We start from the raw sequence: 18,411 nt of genomic DNA, 5'->3' as shown, positions 1-18,411 counted from the left end.
CCTTATCAGCCACAGCTCACACTGACATCTGGTTCTCGGGTTATCATTAACGAGGATTAGATGAGAAAGTGAACTGGGCACCTAGGATAGTGCCTGTGTTACAATGAAGTTCAATTAAAGGTAAATCCTTTGCTCTTCGCTAATTAATTCATGGATTTTAAAAAGCGCTCTCAAATCAACTGAAACCTCCCTGAGACAGCCTCTGCCCAGACCTCTCCGGCTCTCCTTCCACACTAGGGCAGTTCACAGAGGATAAGGCCAGGGTGAGACAGTCATGGGAGTAAGGCAATACCATAAGGCTCTTCAAAATGGAATGATTTCACTCTACCAATTAAAAAGAAAATGTACTTAAAAAGAGGCGACAACCTGTTATGAAGGTTGATAGCTCTGTAACTTATAGGAGTTCTTATAAAACAAAGTCTGCATTCATCTCATTACTGGTATTGAAGAATATATCATGACAAAAAAGATCACTCAAATTATCAAATGAATGCTTCACAAAAGATACCAAGAATGATGTTCAACTAGCACTTCTAGTATTAAGGTCAGTGGGTAAACTCTTACCTCCAAAGGTGAGTTGCAAAGGAATCTGGTGAACTGCAGAATCACATTTGAATAGAATCAGTTTCATCCAATAAAAGAGCAGCAAAAGAGAACAAAAAATGAAAAATTATTACAAAATTTTTCAAAAGGAGCACATAGAGTAAACCTAAATGTCTGTATATAATGTCTTACACTGTATAATTCATTCACAAAATATAGAAAAGTTCAATCTAGCCCATAGTAGGTACCCAACTATTTGAATTAACTTAAAGAAACATTTTTAAAACTCTGTACAAAAACAGATAAAGCACAACAAAACTAGTCTTAAAATATTTTGTTCTTTAAAATTTTATCTCACAACCCCTACATAATAAAACCTTCCCCAAGAGAAGAATCAGCAATCTTCCTGATCATAAATGCCAGAGGCAAAGTTAAGTACATGCCAAGAGAAGAAAAATATGCAAATCAAAGGAGAAACCAAGAAGGGAGAGAAATTAAACAGTCAAGACCAAGAAAGGAGGTTGGGTGAGTGAGGGTGGATGAAAGGAGTTCCCTCCCCACAATTTGGTACCCAGCCTATGATGTTTACCCTGTTCTGCCCTTCCTCTTTTTTTCAGCCCCATATGCATATTTTTTTCTCTCTGCTCTCTCTTTCTCTGAAACAGAGTTTTATAAATTTCATCTGAAACTAAGTATTAACCTGCTGACTCTTTCATGGTATTTAAATAAAGGAACAAATTTTGGAGGGGGGAGAAGCCATGAAAAAAATGACAAAGCAAATTGTAGGTTAGCTCTGAAATAAGGACTGTCACATAACTTCATACATTTTCATGATGGTAATTCATGTTTTCTGAGATGTTATTTACAAAATCAACATTTGAAATCTTTTGAGACTTATTGTAATAATAAAGTAGTATAAACCCTGGATCTTTCTGAATGGAAATTAACTACAATAAAACGCAGGGGCAGGCCTGTTTCCAAGCACTCTTCAACTTCCTCTCCACAACAAAGCCAGCTAGTTCTCCCTGGGAATACAGATAATTTGATTCTCTTTTAGAGATACACACCGAAATATTTCTCAGTGAAATTACATGATGTCTGGGATTTCCTTCAAAATCACTGGGGGTTCAGGAGGAAAGGGATGGTAGGGAGTGTGCAGATAAAACAAGGAGAGCCTTTATATTAAACCAGTGAGGATAGGAGATGAATATATGAGGACTCAGTGCACGACTCTCTACTTTGTGAATGTTTAAAGTTTTCCATAATAAAGTTGAAAAAGTATATCAGACACTTCCTTCCACCAAAACTAAAGCAAATACATTCCTAAAACATTAGTAGTGAACTCCAAAGCCAAGTAATTACCTAGTATCATCTAGGCCTTAGACGACAGGGTATACTAAAATACAGACACTGTGAGATTCTTTCCTTAATTTATATAATATTAATATGCAATTCAATTAACTATTAAAAAGAACTTTCTGAAAGTGCAAGATATACCAAATTTTAAATTTTCATAATGCTGATATAAAGCACACAATTCTACTGAAATTTAAAGTGCAACGTCTGTTGTCTTGGATTCTTTTTATAATAGCCCAGCACAAAATGACATCTACACTTCCTCCCAAGGGCAAAAAGTAACCACTGAAAGACTATCCAGTTTTAATAGTGGAGAAAAATGAAGCATGGTGAATCTTCATTTTAAAATGAGAAATTTACTACTGTAGTGTTTTTTCTATGCTTTTCTTCAATATGTGCATGCTAACTATATTATACACGCTATACTTTAGAATTTAGAAGTAGTATGGTTCAGTCATAATTAATGCATCAATTATGACGGAAGTGTGAGATAAAATTCACGTTTTATGGCAACATAAGAAAAATTAAAACATAAGTTTTTCTCTGCCCTTTGGCCTCCTCTCTCCCCTCTGCTGTGCACTGTGTGTCTGCATTATGCATCGGCCAAACCTCCCCCGTGGGCAGAAATATCCGCTCAACAATAAGAAGCAACACCTCCTATACCAGTAAGACAACTGCTTAAAAGACAACATTCCTTCCTGCTCTTGTAAGGGGGTCGCACGACCCACCACTTTGTACTTATAGATCTGGATCGTGTAAACTGTCAACAATACATCATTTACCGTACAGCCTCCTATGTCAAAAAACTTATATAACTGTGCTTTGACTTCTAATTGGCAGAAGAGTTCTCAGAGCTTTCTGAGAGGCTGTACCTGGAGTTATAATTCTCAATTTAGCTCGAATAAAATTTTCCATTTGTTTCTTAGATCGACTAGGCTGATTAATTTTTCATCGACAGAAGTCACTTTAAATAATGATAGAGTAGCATATAAATACTCTGCAAGAAAACTATTGTCTGCTTGAAGCTCCAACAACTTACACACATCTTTGTTATGTATATATGTAACATTCCTGTTGCAGCCTTTTCAAAATAGACCTAAAAATTTTTTTCTTGTTTGAAGCTGCCAAAACATGAAATATATAAAGTTCTTAGTTTGCAAAGCAGTATAAACAGAATAACAAATTACAGGGCAGATGTTCACTATCCTATACACAGGACATGAAAAAGGTTGAAAAATGTTTCATCTCAATTAGTGCACCAGAAAAAGCCACTGTGATTTCCCTTCAGTCAAATTACTTAGTAAATTCTTTCCTGATGAAATGACACATATTATATTTAGTACAAGTAATTAATACTCAGAACAACCACAAAAAGGAAATATAATTGCAAAATACATTTTGCATATACACTGAAACTGACAGAAGAAATACATATCTTTTAACAAATACCACCATGATGTCAGATCAGTATTAAAAAATGGCTCAATTTTACTGTGAATCTAAAACTTCTCTAAAAAATAGAGCTTGTTATAAGGCAGGGGAGCAGAATTCGCCACCCCAAAATGTGTCCCTTTAGAATATTATTTTAAGCTGGTTATTTTCTAAGAAACAGCAGAATTAGGAAAAACTCTGAAAACCAAGTAGGAGTTGCTCCTTCACAAGAAACATTTACATTGGTAAATGTACAAAACTTTCATTTGTGAGAGTGTCTCCTTTGCTGTACCTGGAAGAGGAGGAAAATGAAACCAACTTACCAAATACATAGAAATAAAAACAGCAAATAAGGCAAAATGAGGTGACAGAGGAATATGTTTCCAACAAAAGAATAAGATAAAACCCCAGAAGAACTAAGTGAAGTGGAGATAGCAATCTATCTGATAAAGAGCTCAAGGTAATAATCATAAAGATGCTCAAAGAACTCGGGAGAAGAATGGATAAACAGAGCGAGAAGTTAGATGTTTTTAACAAAGAGAAAATATAAATATAAAAAAGAACCAAACAGAGATAAAGAATACATTAACTAAAATAAACAGTACACTATACGGAATCAACTGTAGATGAGATGACAGAGAGGAAAGAACCAGCAAGCTGGAAGACAGAAAAAAGAATAAAAAGTAAAAAGAAATTAGGCCAGTTTAAGAGACCTCTGTAACAGCATTACATGTACTAACATTCTTATTATATGGGTCCCAGAAGGAGAAGAGAGAAAGGGGCAGAGAACATATTTTAAGACAAAATAGCTGAAAACTTCCCTAACCTGGGAAAGGAATCAGACATCTAGGTCCAGGAAGCACAGGCAGTCCAAACAGGATCAACCCAAAGAAGACCATACAGACACACTGTAATCAAAATGGCAAAAATCAAAGAATATACAAAGGGAGAAGACAGCCTCTTAACCAAATGGTGCTGGGAAAACCGAACAGCTATATGTGAAAGAATCAAACTGGACTACTCTCACATCACACACAAAAATAAATTTAAGATGAATTAAAGACTTAAATGTAAGATAAATGTAAGTTCTTCTAGACTTAAATGTCTAGAAGAAAACTTAAGCCAAACAGCTCATGAAAAGTGATCAACATCATTAATCATTAGGGAAATGCAAATCAAAACCACAATGAGGTATCACCTCGTACCTATTAGAATGGCTATTACCAAAAAGAGAACAAATAAAAAGGGTTGGCAAAGATGTGGAAAAAAGGGAATCTATGTGCACAGTCGGTGAGAATGTAAACTGGCGCAGCCATGAAGGCAAACAGTATGGCGGTTCCTCAAAAGATTAAAAATAGAAGAACCCTATGATTTAGCAATTCCACTCAGATATTTATTCAAAGAGAACAAAAACACTAATTCAAAAAGATATATGTACCCATATGTTCACTGCAACATTATTTACAATAACCAAGATATGGAAGCAACATAAGTGCCCATTAATAGATGAATGGATAAGGAAGATGTGATAATACACACACACAAACACACACACATGATGGAATATTAGTCAGCCATAAAAAATGAAACCTTGCCATTTGCAACAAATGGATGGACCTAGAGGGTATTAATCTAAGTGAAGTCAAACAAAGAAAGAAAAATACTGTATGATTTCAGTTATATGTGGAATCTAAAAAAAAACACAAAACAAATGAACAAACATAAACAGAAAGAATTATAGAAAACTAACAGGTGGTTGCCAGAGGGGAAGGGATGGAGGGAGTAAAAAATAGGTAAGGGAGATTAAGAGGTACAAAATTTCCAGTTGCAAAATAAATGAGTCACAGGTATGAAATATACAGTGTGGGGAATTTAGCCAATAATTATGTAATATCTTTGTGTAATGACAGATCATAACTAAGATTATCATGGTGATTATTCTGAAATGACAGAAATATCAAATCATGTGTTGTATAACAGGAACTAACACAGTGTTGTAGGTCAATTATACTTCAAAAACAAACAAATTCATGGAAAAAGAGATCAGATTTGTGATCACCAGAGGAAGGGGTGGGGGAGAGGAAACTGGATGAAGGCAATCAAAAAGTAAGTACTAGGGATGTAATGTACAATATGATAAATATAATTAACACTGCTGAGTGTTATATATGAAAGTTTTTAAGAGAGTAAATCCTAAGAGTTCTCATTGCAGGGAAAATTTTTTTTATTTCTTTAATTTTGTATGAGATGATGAATCTTCATTAAACTTACTGAGATCATCATTTCAAGACATACGTCAGTCAAATCATTATGTTGTACACTTTAAACTTATATAGTGCTGTATATCAATTATTTTTCAATAAAACTGGAAGAAAAAATAAAATAAAAATAAAAAGGGAAAAAAGATACACACAGATCAGTGCTACTGATGCACAGTTACTGACGTTGCTTCTCTTAAAGCATTCTTACTCACCATTCTTACTCTCGATACCATTATTCTCTCATCTTTGGTAGCCTGTCTCATAGCACCTTCTCAAGCACTTTATGCTTACCCAAATTTTCTAAACAGTTTTCCAAGCACACAAAATTGTAGTTAAACCTCCTGTCAGTTGCAATTAGTAATTCTTTTTTCCAAGACTTGTTATTAACCATGCTGGTTACTGGAGGTGGAGTGCGGTGGGGTGGGAGAATAAAAAGAAAAATACATACTACTAACTTTGTCAAGATAGCCCAGTAAAACTATAATCAACTATTTATCCCTGTAATGTAAACTATTTAACACACAAGTAATTTAAGCTAATATGTTCCTGAAATGCCTTTTCTGTTTAATAAGGAACCATGCTAAATTCCTGTATTTTAAAAAGGCATACTGAACAGTAATTTTTATAAAATAAGCCACAATTATTTTTCTAAACCAAAGAACATCAGTGAGATGTACCTATTTGTCAAAGTGGAATTCTAAGTCTTATAATAGCTCACACAGATTATCCAAAATTTCCATGCATTAACAAAATGCTTCTGCTGGTCCTATTTCCTCAGCCTTTCACCCTACTACGTGGTACTTTCTTACAAATTGTTAGGGGACAAGTCTGATTATTTTAGGCTATAAAATAATAAAATATTTGAAATTTTATGATTATCAACATTCCTCACACCATACACAAAAGTAAACTCAAAATGGCTTAATTAAAGACAAATGTAAGACAAGACAGTATAAACCTCCTAGAAGAAAACATAGGTGAAAGATTTTCTGACATAAATCTTAGCAATGTCCTCCTAGTGCAGCCTATTCAAGCAACAAAAATAAAAGTAACAATAAACAAATCGGAGCTAATTAAACTTATAAGCTTTTGCACAGCAAAGGAAACCATAAGCAAAACAAAATGATATCTATGGAGTGGGAGGAAATACTTGCAAAAGATGAGACTGACAAGGGCTTAATTTCCAGAATATATAAACAGCTCACACAACTTAATAAGAAAAAAACAAACAACCCAATCCAAAAATGGGCAGAAGACCTAAACAAGCAATTCTCCAATGAAGACATACAAATGGCCAATAGGCACATGAAAAAATGTTCAAAATCGCTAACTATCTGAGAAATGCAAATCAAAACTACAATGAGGTATCACCTCACACCAGTCAGAATAGCCACCACTAAAAAGTCCACAGATGATAAATACTGGAGCAGTATAGAGAAAAGGGAACCCTCCTACACTGCTGGTAGGAATGTAGTTTGGTGCAGCCATTATGGAAAACACCATGGAGATTCTTCAAAAAACTAAAAATAGACTTACCATATGATCCAGAAATCCCACTTCTGGGCATATATCCAGAGGGAACTCTAACTTGAAAAGATACATGCACCCTTATGTTCACAGCAGCACTATATACAATAGCCAAGACATGGAAACAACCTAAATGTCCACTGACAGATGACTGGATAAAGAAGCTGTGGTATATTTATACAATGGAATACTACTCAGTCATAAAAGAGAATAAAATAATGCCATTTGCAGCATCATGGATGGACCCAGAGAATGTCATTCTAAGTGAAGTAAGCCAGAAAGAGAGAGAAAAATACCATAAGATATCACTAATATGTGGAATCTTAAAAAAAAAAGAAAGACACTAATGAACTTATTCACAAAACAGAAACAGACTCACAGACATAAACCAACTTATGGTTACTGGGGGAAAGGGGGTAGGAAGGGATACACTGGGACTTCAAGATTTGCAAATATTAATTACTATATATAAAATAGATAAACAAATTTCTTCTGTATAGCACAGGGAACTGTATTCAGTATCCTGTAGTAACCTATAATGAAAAAAGAATATGAAAACAAATATATGTATGTATATGTATGACTGAAACATTACGCTGTATACCAGAAGTTGACAACTTGTAACTGACTATACTTTAATTAGAAAATAAATAAATTAATTAAAATTTACGATTATCAATCTAAATCATAACTCAATGTAAAACATTAAGTTTTTCTATCAGGAATTTGGAAGCTTTAATGGAGAGCCTAAATTATATTAAGCTAGACACCTTTCTGGCCCCATTTAAAAAGTCAACAGAATGACAATTAAATCTGTACTTAATAAGAAGTCAAAACTAAGATTTGAGAACTAAGATCCTGTTTATCCGAATTCTAGTGAGGAGTAAAAAGATCAGATACAGATAATTCCCCAAATTCATTTTTACAGCTATTCCCTATTCCATTTGTTAGCAATGCAGCTCAAAGAACTAACCACTTGTTACTACCTTTTTTGGTTAGACCTAGAACCTTGGACATGACATTAAGATTCAATAAGTCTTAAAAGATGACAATGAAAACCTTATTTACATTCTAGCATATTTAAACCTATCTCTTCTGAGCCATTAAATCTCCTTTTTTGCTGACGGAAAGAACAGTGATCTCAGAGCTGGGCAATCTGGAATCTCACTAGCTCAAGCTACTTGAGTAACGTAAATTATTTGGGCCTTAGTTTTCTATCTACAAAATGATTCCAGCCTAACCACTCTCACCAAATGGTGTCCTGTGGCATGCCAAGTTCCTGAGACACTCTCTGAAGAATGATTCCATGACCAAACGCCAAGCTCCTAAAAAACTCTCTAAAAGATGATTCCACAGCCAAATAAACTTAGGAAATGCTGCGTACTGTTGCTGTCTCACGTCCCCTTCCTCATCTTGGAAAAGTACAAGGTATACTGACAAATTAAGGGCTCGAAGAAATTCTGCAAAGAAAAACCCTACAAGATGAATAAGTTCTGGGGATCTAAAGCACGGCACTGTGATTATACAGAACAATACTGTACTATATACTTAAAAGTTGTTAAGAGAGTAGATCTTGAATGTTCTTACCACAAAGAGAAATGGTAATCATGTGTGCGATGGAAGTGTTAGCTAACACTATGCTGGTAATCATGCTGCAACATATGCGTATCAAATCAGTATGTTGTACACTTAAAGGCACACAATGTTATATGTCAACTATATCTCCAAAAGGTTGGGAAAACAAAAACCCCTTCAACTCCATTTAATCTACTGCTTTCCAAAGTTACATGACCAAAGAGTTCTGTTGGTTAGTTGCTTGGTTTTTAGTTTCAAGTAACATTTGTTAATATTCCACAGACAACATTTGACAAAATTCATTCTAGGAAACACTGGTCCCTGCCAGCTCTGAATCATTTTCCCCAATCTATACTTAACTGAAATGCTCACTGAAAATACTGAGTATGGCAGTGTCAGAAAAATCTAACATAAACTATCAATGAATCAATGGCTCTTTTTCCCCCTTTAAGAGAGAAGGTTCCTACCCAATAATATCCCTCAAGGGGATCCTCGCAAGATTTAGCACTTTGGACTGATGAAGGGGCTAATGCTCAAGCCCACACCATGGAAGGAACTACAACAAATGTCTCTTGAAAGATTAACATCTGCCCCGAATCACAAAAGCCCGTAACATTAATACACAGACAAGTTATAAATGTTTTGCCCTAAGTGTTGATTCCACAGCTTGCTGCCACACATCCTAATTAGTGAACTACTTCAGTGCATATGCTTTCACTACTTACAACTCTCTCCCCAATTTCTAAGAGCAACAGGGACCTGGGCTATAATTAAGTCATTCACTAACACCCACCTCATGTGTTCATTTTAATAATTATGTTTTATAGACAACGGCTCTGTATCTAATAACACAAATGGTATATATCTGAACTTAACTAAAAGTTCATTCATTGTTTACTACTGGCAACTCTGGTGTTGCTGTTTCTAAAATTGAAAGGTTAAACTTGCAACATCAATCTATAAACCCAGATAAGAATGTCATAGTTCTACAGCTCAAAGAGAATGAACTCAAAGAGTTTGGTTGCTTTTCAACATTACCAGCAGCAAACAAAATCACCATATAGAGCGAGTTCACATCAAAATGCAAAGAAAGGAGTTCTTGGCAAAGTCATCAAAAGGAATACCAAAACACATAGCTTTTTATGATAATTACAAGACAGACTCAAGTGCTGGTGACAGGATGTGCTGAGTCCAGAATCTTCCGCTTCTCTAATGGGAGAGTCATTCTGCTACAGGACCCTATGACTTAAAGACCTGCTTGTTACAGCACCAAATAAATTAAGGACTAGCACAAAATATTAAAACATCACATAAGAAGTGTGGAAATAATTTTACAAGTGTGTTTAAAAGAAAAAGTACCTTAGGATTTTTTAAAAGTCTACTTTGGGACCAAAATTTTATGTAATAAGAAATCTTTAAAACTGCTGCTTTCTTAGTCTGTACATTGAGTGTTCCAAGATGTAACAAAAAAGTTTTTAAACTGCATTCTTCTAAATATAGTATTTTCCTAGGATTGCATTGTTATAGGCATTTCCATATTGGGGAAAAGATATTTAGAATATACATATACAGTCGACCCTCCATATTCTGCATCCACAGACTCAACCAACCACAGACAGAAATGGATGGAAATTTTTTTTTTTAATTCCCAGAAGTTCCAAAAAGTGAAACTTGGATCTGCCCACACTGGTAACTATTTACACAGAGTTCACACTGTGTAGATACTATAAGTAATCTAGAGATGATTTAATGTATACAGAGGAGGACTGCATGAGTTATACGCAAATATCCTACACCATTTTATATAAGGGACTGGAGCATCTGCAGATTGTGCTTATCTGCAGAGGATCCTGCAACCCCCCCACGCATACTGAGGAATGACTGTAGGTGAAAGAACCCATATCCAAAAATAGAGAACTCTCAAAATCCATAAGGAGAAACAACATGAGAGCCCAATTTCTTAAAGGTGGAGCAAACTCTTAAACAGGCAACTTTGCAAAAATGAGGATATTCAAATGGCCATAAATTTACAAAAAGGTGATCATAAGGCAAATTAAACCCCAAATATAATACCACTAAATACCAGAAAGGCTAAAATTAAAGTTGGTGACATGCTAGTGAGGATATAGGACAATGAGAATTCGCACAAGGTACAACCACTATGGAAACTGAGAGTATTCACAAAAGCTAAGTATGTTTACCCTGCGATCAAGCAATTTAACTCTTGTTATCTACCCAAGAGAACTGTGTTATGTCCATCAAAAGATATGTACAAGAACATTCAAAGCAGCTTTACTGATAATAGCCTAAAACTGGGAACATCCCACATGCCCACCAAAAATAGAACAAATTGTGCAAAATGCATACAAATCTCACAGACAGAACACTGAGTAAAAGAAGACAGAGTATATACTGTATTATTACATTTATACGAAGCTCAAGGACACGCAAAACTGATCTATGATGGCAGAAGTGAGAACAGCAGTTGCGTGAAGAAGCATGAAGGAGCCTTCTAGGATGCTGAAAACCCTCTCTCTCTCAGCCTGGGGGGTGACTGTAAGGAGCACGTACCTGTGTAACAATTCAACAGGCTGCATACCTAAGATCTGTGCACTTCACTGTATGGAAACCTAAAAATTAATTTTAAAAAAGGAAATAAAAACAAAAAACTATTGAGTTCCTCCTGGGGATTTTTTCTAAAATTCATTGACACCTCAGAATTTTACAGCTAAGAGAAATCTTGGCAGTTATCTAGTCCAGCTCCCTTAGTTTACATCTAGATAAACCGAGGTCCAGAAATGCTACATTATTTCAGTCAGCAGCAAAACTTAGGGTTAGAACCCAGAATTCCAATCCATGATTCCCTTCATTTTACAAAGGACTTAACACCACCGTTAATCAAAACTCACCAGGAAGGCAGTAAAGTCTCAGTGTTATAAAACCACACTAAAATACAGTGACATAGAGGTGCTCAGGTAACAAGGAAACAGAGCAATTAACAAGTCTACAAGAAAACACATTTTTATGATAATTACAAATTCAGCCAATCAATGGCAAAAAGGAAGAGGAGATTTAAAAGAAAAAAAAAATAACTTTCACAAGCAATGTAGATAAGAAAGATGTCCCATGCCTTGTTTTCCAGCCTCATCAATGTCCCTGCTGTTCTGAGAACAGGTCATGCCTGAAACTTATCACCCAAAGACAGGCATGCTCTTTATCTGGGTGTCTCCCAAGGAGCCCCTCTCCTCAGAGCCTCCTCCTGACACCCTGATGTAATTATCATCACCATCACTCTCTACCCCTCCCCTCTTCATTTCTCTTGTTAGCATGTATTATCCTGACACTATATTGCACACTTATTGTTCAGTTACCCTCCTCACTAGCCTATAATAATCTCCCTGAGGGTGAGAACTTAGCTCTGTCTTGTTCACAGTGCTACATCCCAGAGCTAAAATAATGCCTGGCACATACGAGGGACTCAAAAAATACATCCTGTTCAAATGCCTAAGTGCATTCATTCATTTGTGAATTGGATTAATCAGTTGATAAACAAATAAATGAATATTCATAGTCCTTTCTTTTTCTCTACCTGTCTTCATGGCCCCTGGCTATTTGTAGAATTGGGTCATTTGGTCAAGGTGGGATGCCACAAACAGCAAGCAGCAGTCACCAGTAACCAGGAGCTGGTATCAGTGAAGAAAGAGCCTGTGCCCTTCTCAGTAGAACTCCGTAGGAACACCTGTGTCCTCCACACACTCCTCCCATTTCCTGCAGGGAAACTCCAGGTAAGAATTATCTTTGAGGCACAACTCCTCAAGAGATACTGAGGACAACAGTAGGTATCATTTAAACAGCATTAAGTTAGGTAAAGAACTCAAATTGACCTTGAAAAACTGGGTGTCTTCCAAAAATCTGAATGACATGAATTAGGGATAAACAGAAAACCGCAAAACCTAGTAATAAAAATCAGCAGGAAGCCAGAGTCAAGACAAAAGTTATTTTGAAAGCTCTCTGGTGAAAGCACTAAGAAATGGAATATACTGTCAGCAATCTAATTACTGTTTAAAAACCTAATACTTGATAACATTAACAAACAGTAACAATGGTTACAGGTACTACCTGCATACTTATCAGACTGATTCCAAGCAAGATCAAATTTCTCCACATCATGCCAGGTACGTATCTGTAATATTATTAGTATTTTAATATTTGAAACAGTAATGCAAACTTATGAAAAGAAATTTTTAAAAATATTTTAAAATTCACGTTATTGGTTAGCTAAAATGTGCAGTAGACCACGTCTTATCCATCTCTGCACCCCCAGTGACTGGAACATGCTAGGAATTCAACATTTATACAATTGATTGAACAGAAGAATCACACTGCTGCACAGCCTCAGAGAAAGAAACATGGGAGCCATTCTAAGCATAAATCTGAGCCGTTTCTAGAATGACTATCATAGATAAGCTAATATATGTTATTTCACGGACAGTATTTGTAGACCTACACAAATATATTCCCTATTCTTACACATTCTTAAAGGCAGAATTAGGCTCTGGATAAAAAATCATGTACATAATACATATTTTTTACTTTTATAACTACTGACGAAGAAAATCATGCAAGCAGTTAGCTAAAATTATTTGGCGTATCAAATGAATGACCACAGCAAAAACACAAACTTCCCTTGTTTAGGCTAGTCATCAATAGGTAGCATTGTTCACTTGTCGAGTCATTACCAGGAGGTCATAAAACCTGAGGCTCCTCAGATTTAATGGAAAAAGCAGACCTAAAATACAAAAACTAAAGACAGATTGCACTCACAACAAGATTACCCCATCACATGAGCTTTGCACTCACTAAAATGTGCTTAACTTGGAGGTAAGTTTCTCAACACTCTCTCTCAGCTTTTACTTATTACAAAAGGACAACTGTCAGGAGCTTTGTCATCATCTGAATTTTCCTTTTGCTTCACATTACAAGTTTCAAGAACACTATTTTCTTTCCTGTAATTTTCCATTTGGCAAGTGAGTTCTCTCTCCAGCTGTTTCTTGAGAACAGTCAACTCAGCTGCCCCTTCATTCAACGGCCGTGCACTGGGCACCCACTGCTTTCCCAGCACTTCACGTTGCGTATTTCTTCTGACTCTGGCAGAGTATTTTTATAAGCTGATGTACCAGTACAAAGCACACCGCAGATTATGGTGGTCTAATAAAACACAGCTATTTTGTTCAAAAGGAGATCTACTTGCAGAATAAGAAGCTCCATCAGCAGAGTAAGACAGGAACACTCAGCTCCTTTGTCTCCAGCTCTGAGCAAAGCAGTCAAGAAATCCACATACAAATCTTCACTGAATGATACCTTTTAAAGGTTTTATGTGGTATAATACGATTTTAAAGACAAAACCGACATGCTGATAAACCACACTGAATGGTTTTGAGTATGACTGCTTTTTTCCGTCGAAAGGATTAATTCTAATTCAATGTTAAAATGGAAAACATATGAGATCTTTTAAGTCAAACACATACTAGAATTAAAATGGAAAAACAAAACAAGGACAAATATAATTTAATTTACAAATGCTGGCTGGCTGGCTGGGCCAGAGCTAGCACTTTCTGTTCCTGGACCTGGTGTCTCTGATGCCTCCTAATGGCTCATCACTACCCACATTGGAGTAACTGAAGTTTAAACAATTATTTAGCCAAGCACCTGTACCTTGATTTACTCCTCGCACCAAACCCTGTGTGCTGTTTTCCCCCATGTTTACAAATGAAGAGCCTGAAGAGCGGAAAGCTGAGGAATCAGGAAATTGCTCAGTCACACACGTAAGAAGTGGGGAAGCTGAGATTCAAGGCAAGTGTCTGACCAGAGTTCGCACTGTCATCCGTGATGCTACTTATTGATATTCTGACCCAAAATGTCTGCCATGATAGACACACAAGTGCTGTCTGCTAGCACGGGTGTCATCTTCACACCGCTCAACCCAGATCATTTATCACGGGGCACACCTGCCCTCCTGCAGGTGGTTAATCCAGAACCAGTGTCTACTTCATGCCACACGTTCCACCTGACACTGAACTGTTTCCCTGTCTTGTTCCTCAACTTCCAGAAAATAATGTAAATATGTACGTATTAACATAAGTATAACAATAACCATTATAGTTAAGTTATACCTTAACCAGAGGTCAATTATCAAACTACTTCAGAATTTCAGACACTCAAACTCCAGAAGAAAGCAATAAAGGTTAAAAGGAGGCATCAAAAAGCCATGTCCTGACGCTTATGTCCCCAGCTTGGAGAAGAACCCCTCCAGCTCCCTTTCCCACTTTTCCCTTGACTATTACTTTACTAACAATAAACTTTGTGATCTAGTCTCCAAGCCAGTAACTAGTACATCCACTCCTCCTTTATTCCTGCTCTACTTCCCCTTAACACTTACCCCTGCTAACCCACTGTGTAATTTATCCATTTAGTATGCTCACTCTTTAATGACTACCTCTGACCACTTCCTCCCCTTTCAGAATGTGAGTTTCACAAACACAGGGGATCTTTATCTGACTTATTTACTCATTTGCTAACCGTACCAAATGCCTCTCAAACACTACCTGGTACATAGTATGTGCTCAATAAACATTTTAATGCATTAAGAAACCACAAGTTCAAGAGGCAAGAATGCTAAAACTAAACAAGCTAACACAGCAAAAACTGACAGCAAAAAGAGAAAAGGAAAAAAGATGAAAACAGAGTAACTTTGGAGAAAAAAGCAGTAGTCTGAGGGCACGGGGCACACAGAAATACTGCAAGAGCAGTAACACTCACGAGGGAACAGAGCCATTATTGAGACAAGTCCTGCTCAGTATTCTGTGTGAGAAGCAGGCAAGAACACATGTGGAAAAGATGGTCATTTCAGATGAGTAGCGTATATAACACCTTAACAATGAAAATGTTCCAGTTGTTTAGAAAATTTCCTTATGCTGAACATTTCATTCACTGATGTCGTTATTCTATGTTAATTATCTACACCAACTTTCACTTTTTCACTTGGCAACACTGTGGTCCAGTGTAAAAAGCACTTAAATTTGGAGACATTTCTCTGCCACTAACCAAAGTGAGCCCTGGCCTTGAAAATATATAAAAAATGTTTCAAAATGCTCACACCTTGCCATCATTCAGATTCTGTTAATTATGACAGCTAGATATTATTTATAAACTGGTACACACCTATCCTATACATGATTGCCTGGTTTCTTTGCATAATTGAAGGAAAATGTCAGTGTGATACAGTGAATAATTTTCTAAAAGTAAGTTGTTGTTATGTACATACACATAGAGTCAGACTATTAAGGAAGGAAGGAAAAACAAAGCTGAAAGTGCCTCTAGGTTAAGTTCCAGAAACCACTTAAATCTTTAACAAGCAAAGAATCATTTGTAATTATCATGTTCAATGACTCAATTAATTCTTACAAGTGGCAGAAGAAAAGCATTATCCATACTTCATAGACTATGAACACGCAACTTACACATGCCACTCTGAGACAGGGCTGAACCTGAATGGAAGAGCAAACCTGTCCTAGATCTAGTGCGCCACCTGGTGGCTTGAGTCTAGTACTCCACCATCTTCCATTTCTCCACAGGGTCAGAAGGGACCCATGGCAACCTTTTCTTTACCACACTTACTGTCTAATCATTTACACCTGAATATAAGATAGCTTTCCCCAAAATAAGTATCCCTCAGAAGTAGAGGTCTCCTGATATTTGAATCTCTCGTAGGAAGTTCTCTGAACTAATTTAGAAAACAGTGGAAGGCACAGTAGCCTGAAATGAGTTCAATCACTGTAATTTTTTAATTTACACAAGATTACCTGATGGAATCAACAAAAAATAAATAAATAAGTATTTAAAGGTAAAAGAGCATAATTTCAGAAACAACAAACAAAAAGTGGCAAGGGGAAATAGGCTGAGTGCTGAGATAGTGTTGAGGCTGAGTGATGGGCATATGGGCAGGGTTCACGGCACTGTTATCTCTACCCTAGGAATGCTCCATGTTTAAAAAAAAGTTCCACTTTAAAGGTTTTTTTATTAAAAATTAAAGTAAAAATATATAATTCAGACTTACTTATTAATCCTAGTGATATGTGTTTCAAATATGACGTGAACTTTCCAAAAAAGCTTTTTAACCTAAAACTGCTCTAAAAAACAAAGTTTGTTCATCTTTTTTCTTTTAAAAAAGAAAAGATACCTTTAAAAATAATAAATGGTTAGTAACATTGTGAACATCATCATTATCTACAAACAAGTAGAGAGTAAGTGTCCTGTGGCCTAAGACAAGCTTCCCACCATCTTCATCCGTGGAGTCCAGGAGTGCTGTGTTTTAAACAACGCGAACAGAAGCAACGATGATGGGCTCTGTAATCCCTGCCAGAGAAGTGGCTCTGGTGCCAACAAAGACATCTAACAGGTGCAAAACTACTGTCATCCCCCATTATTATGTTCTCTTGTCACTAATTTGTGAATGTGTGACCCAGAAAGGAAAATAAAAACATGGAACACGGGTGACCTGAAACCTGAAAACTGACTGTCTAATTAGATAGAGAACAGCCTGATCACAAGAAGAAACCCTTTGTAGTAGAGCTATATCCATAACAAGGACATATTAAAGATAGGCAGGTGTCCGCTGCAGATAACAAAGCCATGGAACAAACAGTTCAAGAAGGGCTCCTGTCAACACCGTGTAAGAAGAATGAAGTCAGAGGAGTCACAATTCAAGGGCAGCAGCTGCCCCGCCCCTCACCCCAGCCCCAAGGGTAGAAGGCAATGAAGAGGAGGCACAGGGCCATGATGCCACCAGAGGGCCCTCCCTGCCTGACAGCAGATACCCCCAATACACTGCCACACAGTGACTTACAAGCAAATCACTCAAGCCAGGTTTACTCTCTGTCACCCCAATCATACTTCAGGTAAAAGACTTGACTTCACAAAAAAAAGAGATAGGGATACATATTCCTCTTAAAATCTAAATCAAGTTTCTTTTAATTGTGTAATAATGCAGCTACGATACTATATACACACACACATGTACACAGAATCACATCACATGTTTATTCTACAACGAGGAAGAAAAGGCACAGTGTAAGCCTACCTCTTTAGTGCAAACAGATCTCTTATAGACCAGTCAGACAAGGTCTAAATTCTTGCTGCTTAAGTATTTTATTAAGGCAATAACCTGGATTCAGTCACTAAATTTAACAAGGCAGATTCTCACTGAGAAAAAAATGATACGAGTCATTAAAGACACTGTTCAAAAGATCATTTTCAAACCTCATAATTTACACTGTTACTAGTATTCCTAGTTACTAGGGATAATGACAGTGCTGCCATCTTCATCACCCCTCAGAAAGCTTTTGCTTACTCCCTTTCATTTTTGTTATCATCAGCATCAGTCTCTTAACTGTTTCATAAAACTATATAAAACAGAAATACAAAATTCTACACATTTCAGCCCTTGATCATAGAAGTTATCCAAAATAAGACACCTCTTCCTAATATTTTTTTCAACCTTTAAAAATTAATCAAGGATACATTGCTCATCCATTGTCAAAAAACAGAAGTTTCCTATTTCCTACCACGCTCTTCTGGGAGTGCTGTGGAGAAAGGCACTCTCATGTACTTAAGTACAAAAGGGGACAGTTATGCAGGGAATCTGGCAATACCCAGCAAA

General features: G+C 36.5%; 1 protein-coding gene across 9 annotated transcripts in view; it reads right to left on the bottom strand.

Annotated features, from left to right (window-relative positions):
* ATE1 (arginyltransferase 1) overlaps positions 1-18,411 on the bottom strand; it is a 171,886-nt gene that overhangs the window by 109,028 nt on the left and 44,447 nt on the right. For all 9 annotated transcript variants that reach the window (XM_032490746.1, XM_032490743.1, XM_032490740.1 and 6 more), the window contains one exon: positions 565-597. In XM_032490746.1, coding sequence (XP_032346637.1) covers positions 565-597 — 33 coding nt within the window. The remainder of the gene's footprint in view (positions 1-564; positions 598-18,411) is intronic.

The sequence above is a fragment of the Camelus ferus genome, chromosome 11 (genome assembly GCF_009834535.1).
Source record: "Camelus ferus isolate YT-003-E chromosome 11, BCGSAC_Cfer_1.0, whole genome shotgun sequence".
Taxonomy (NCBI): Eukaryota; Metazoa; Chordata; class Mammalia; order Artiodactyla; family Camelidae; genus Camelus; species Camelus ferus.
The sequence above is the reverse complement of the archived record's forward strand: the minus strand, read 5'-3'. Positions and strand labels throughout refer to the sequence as shown.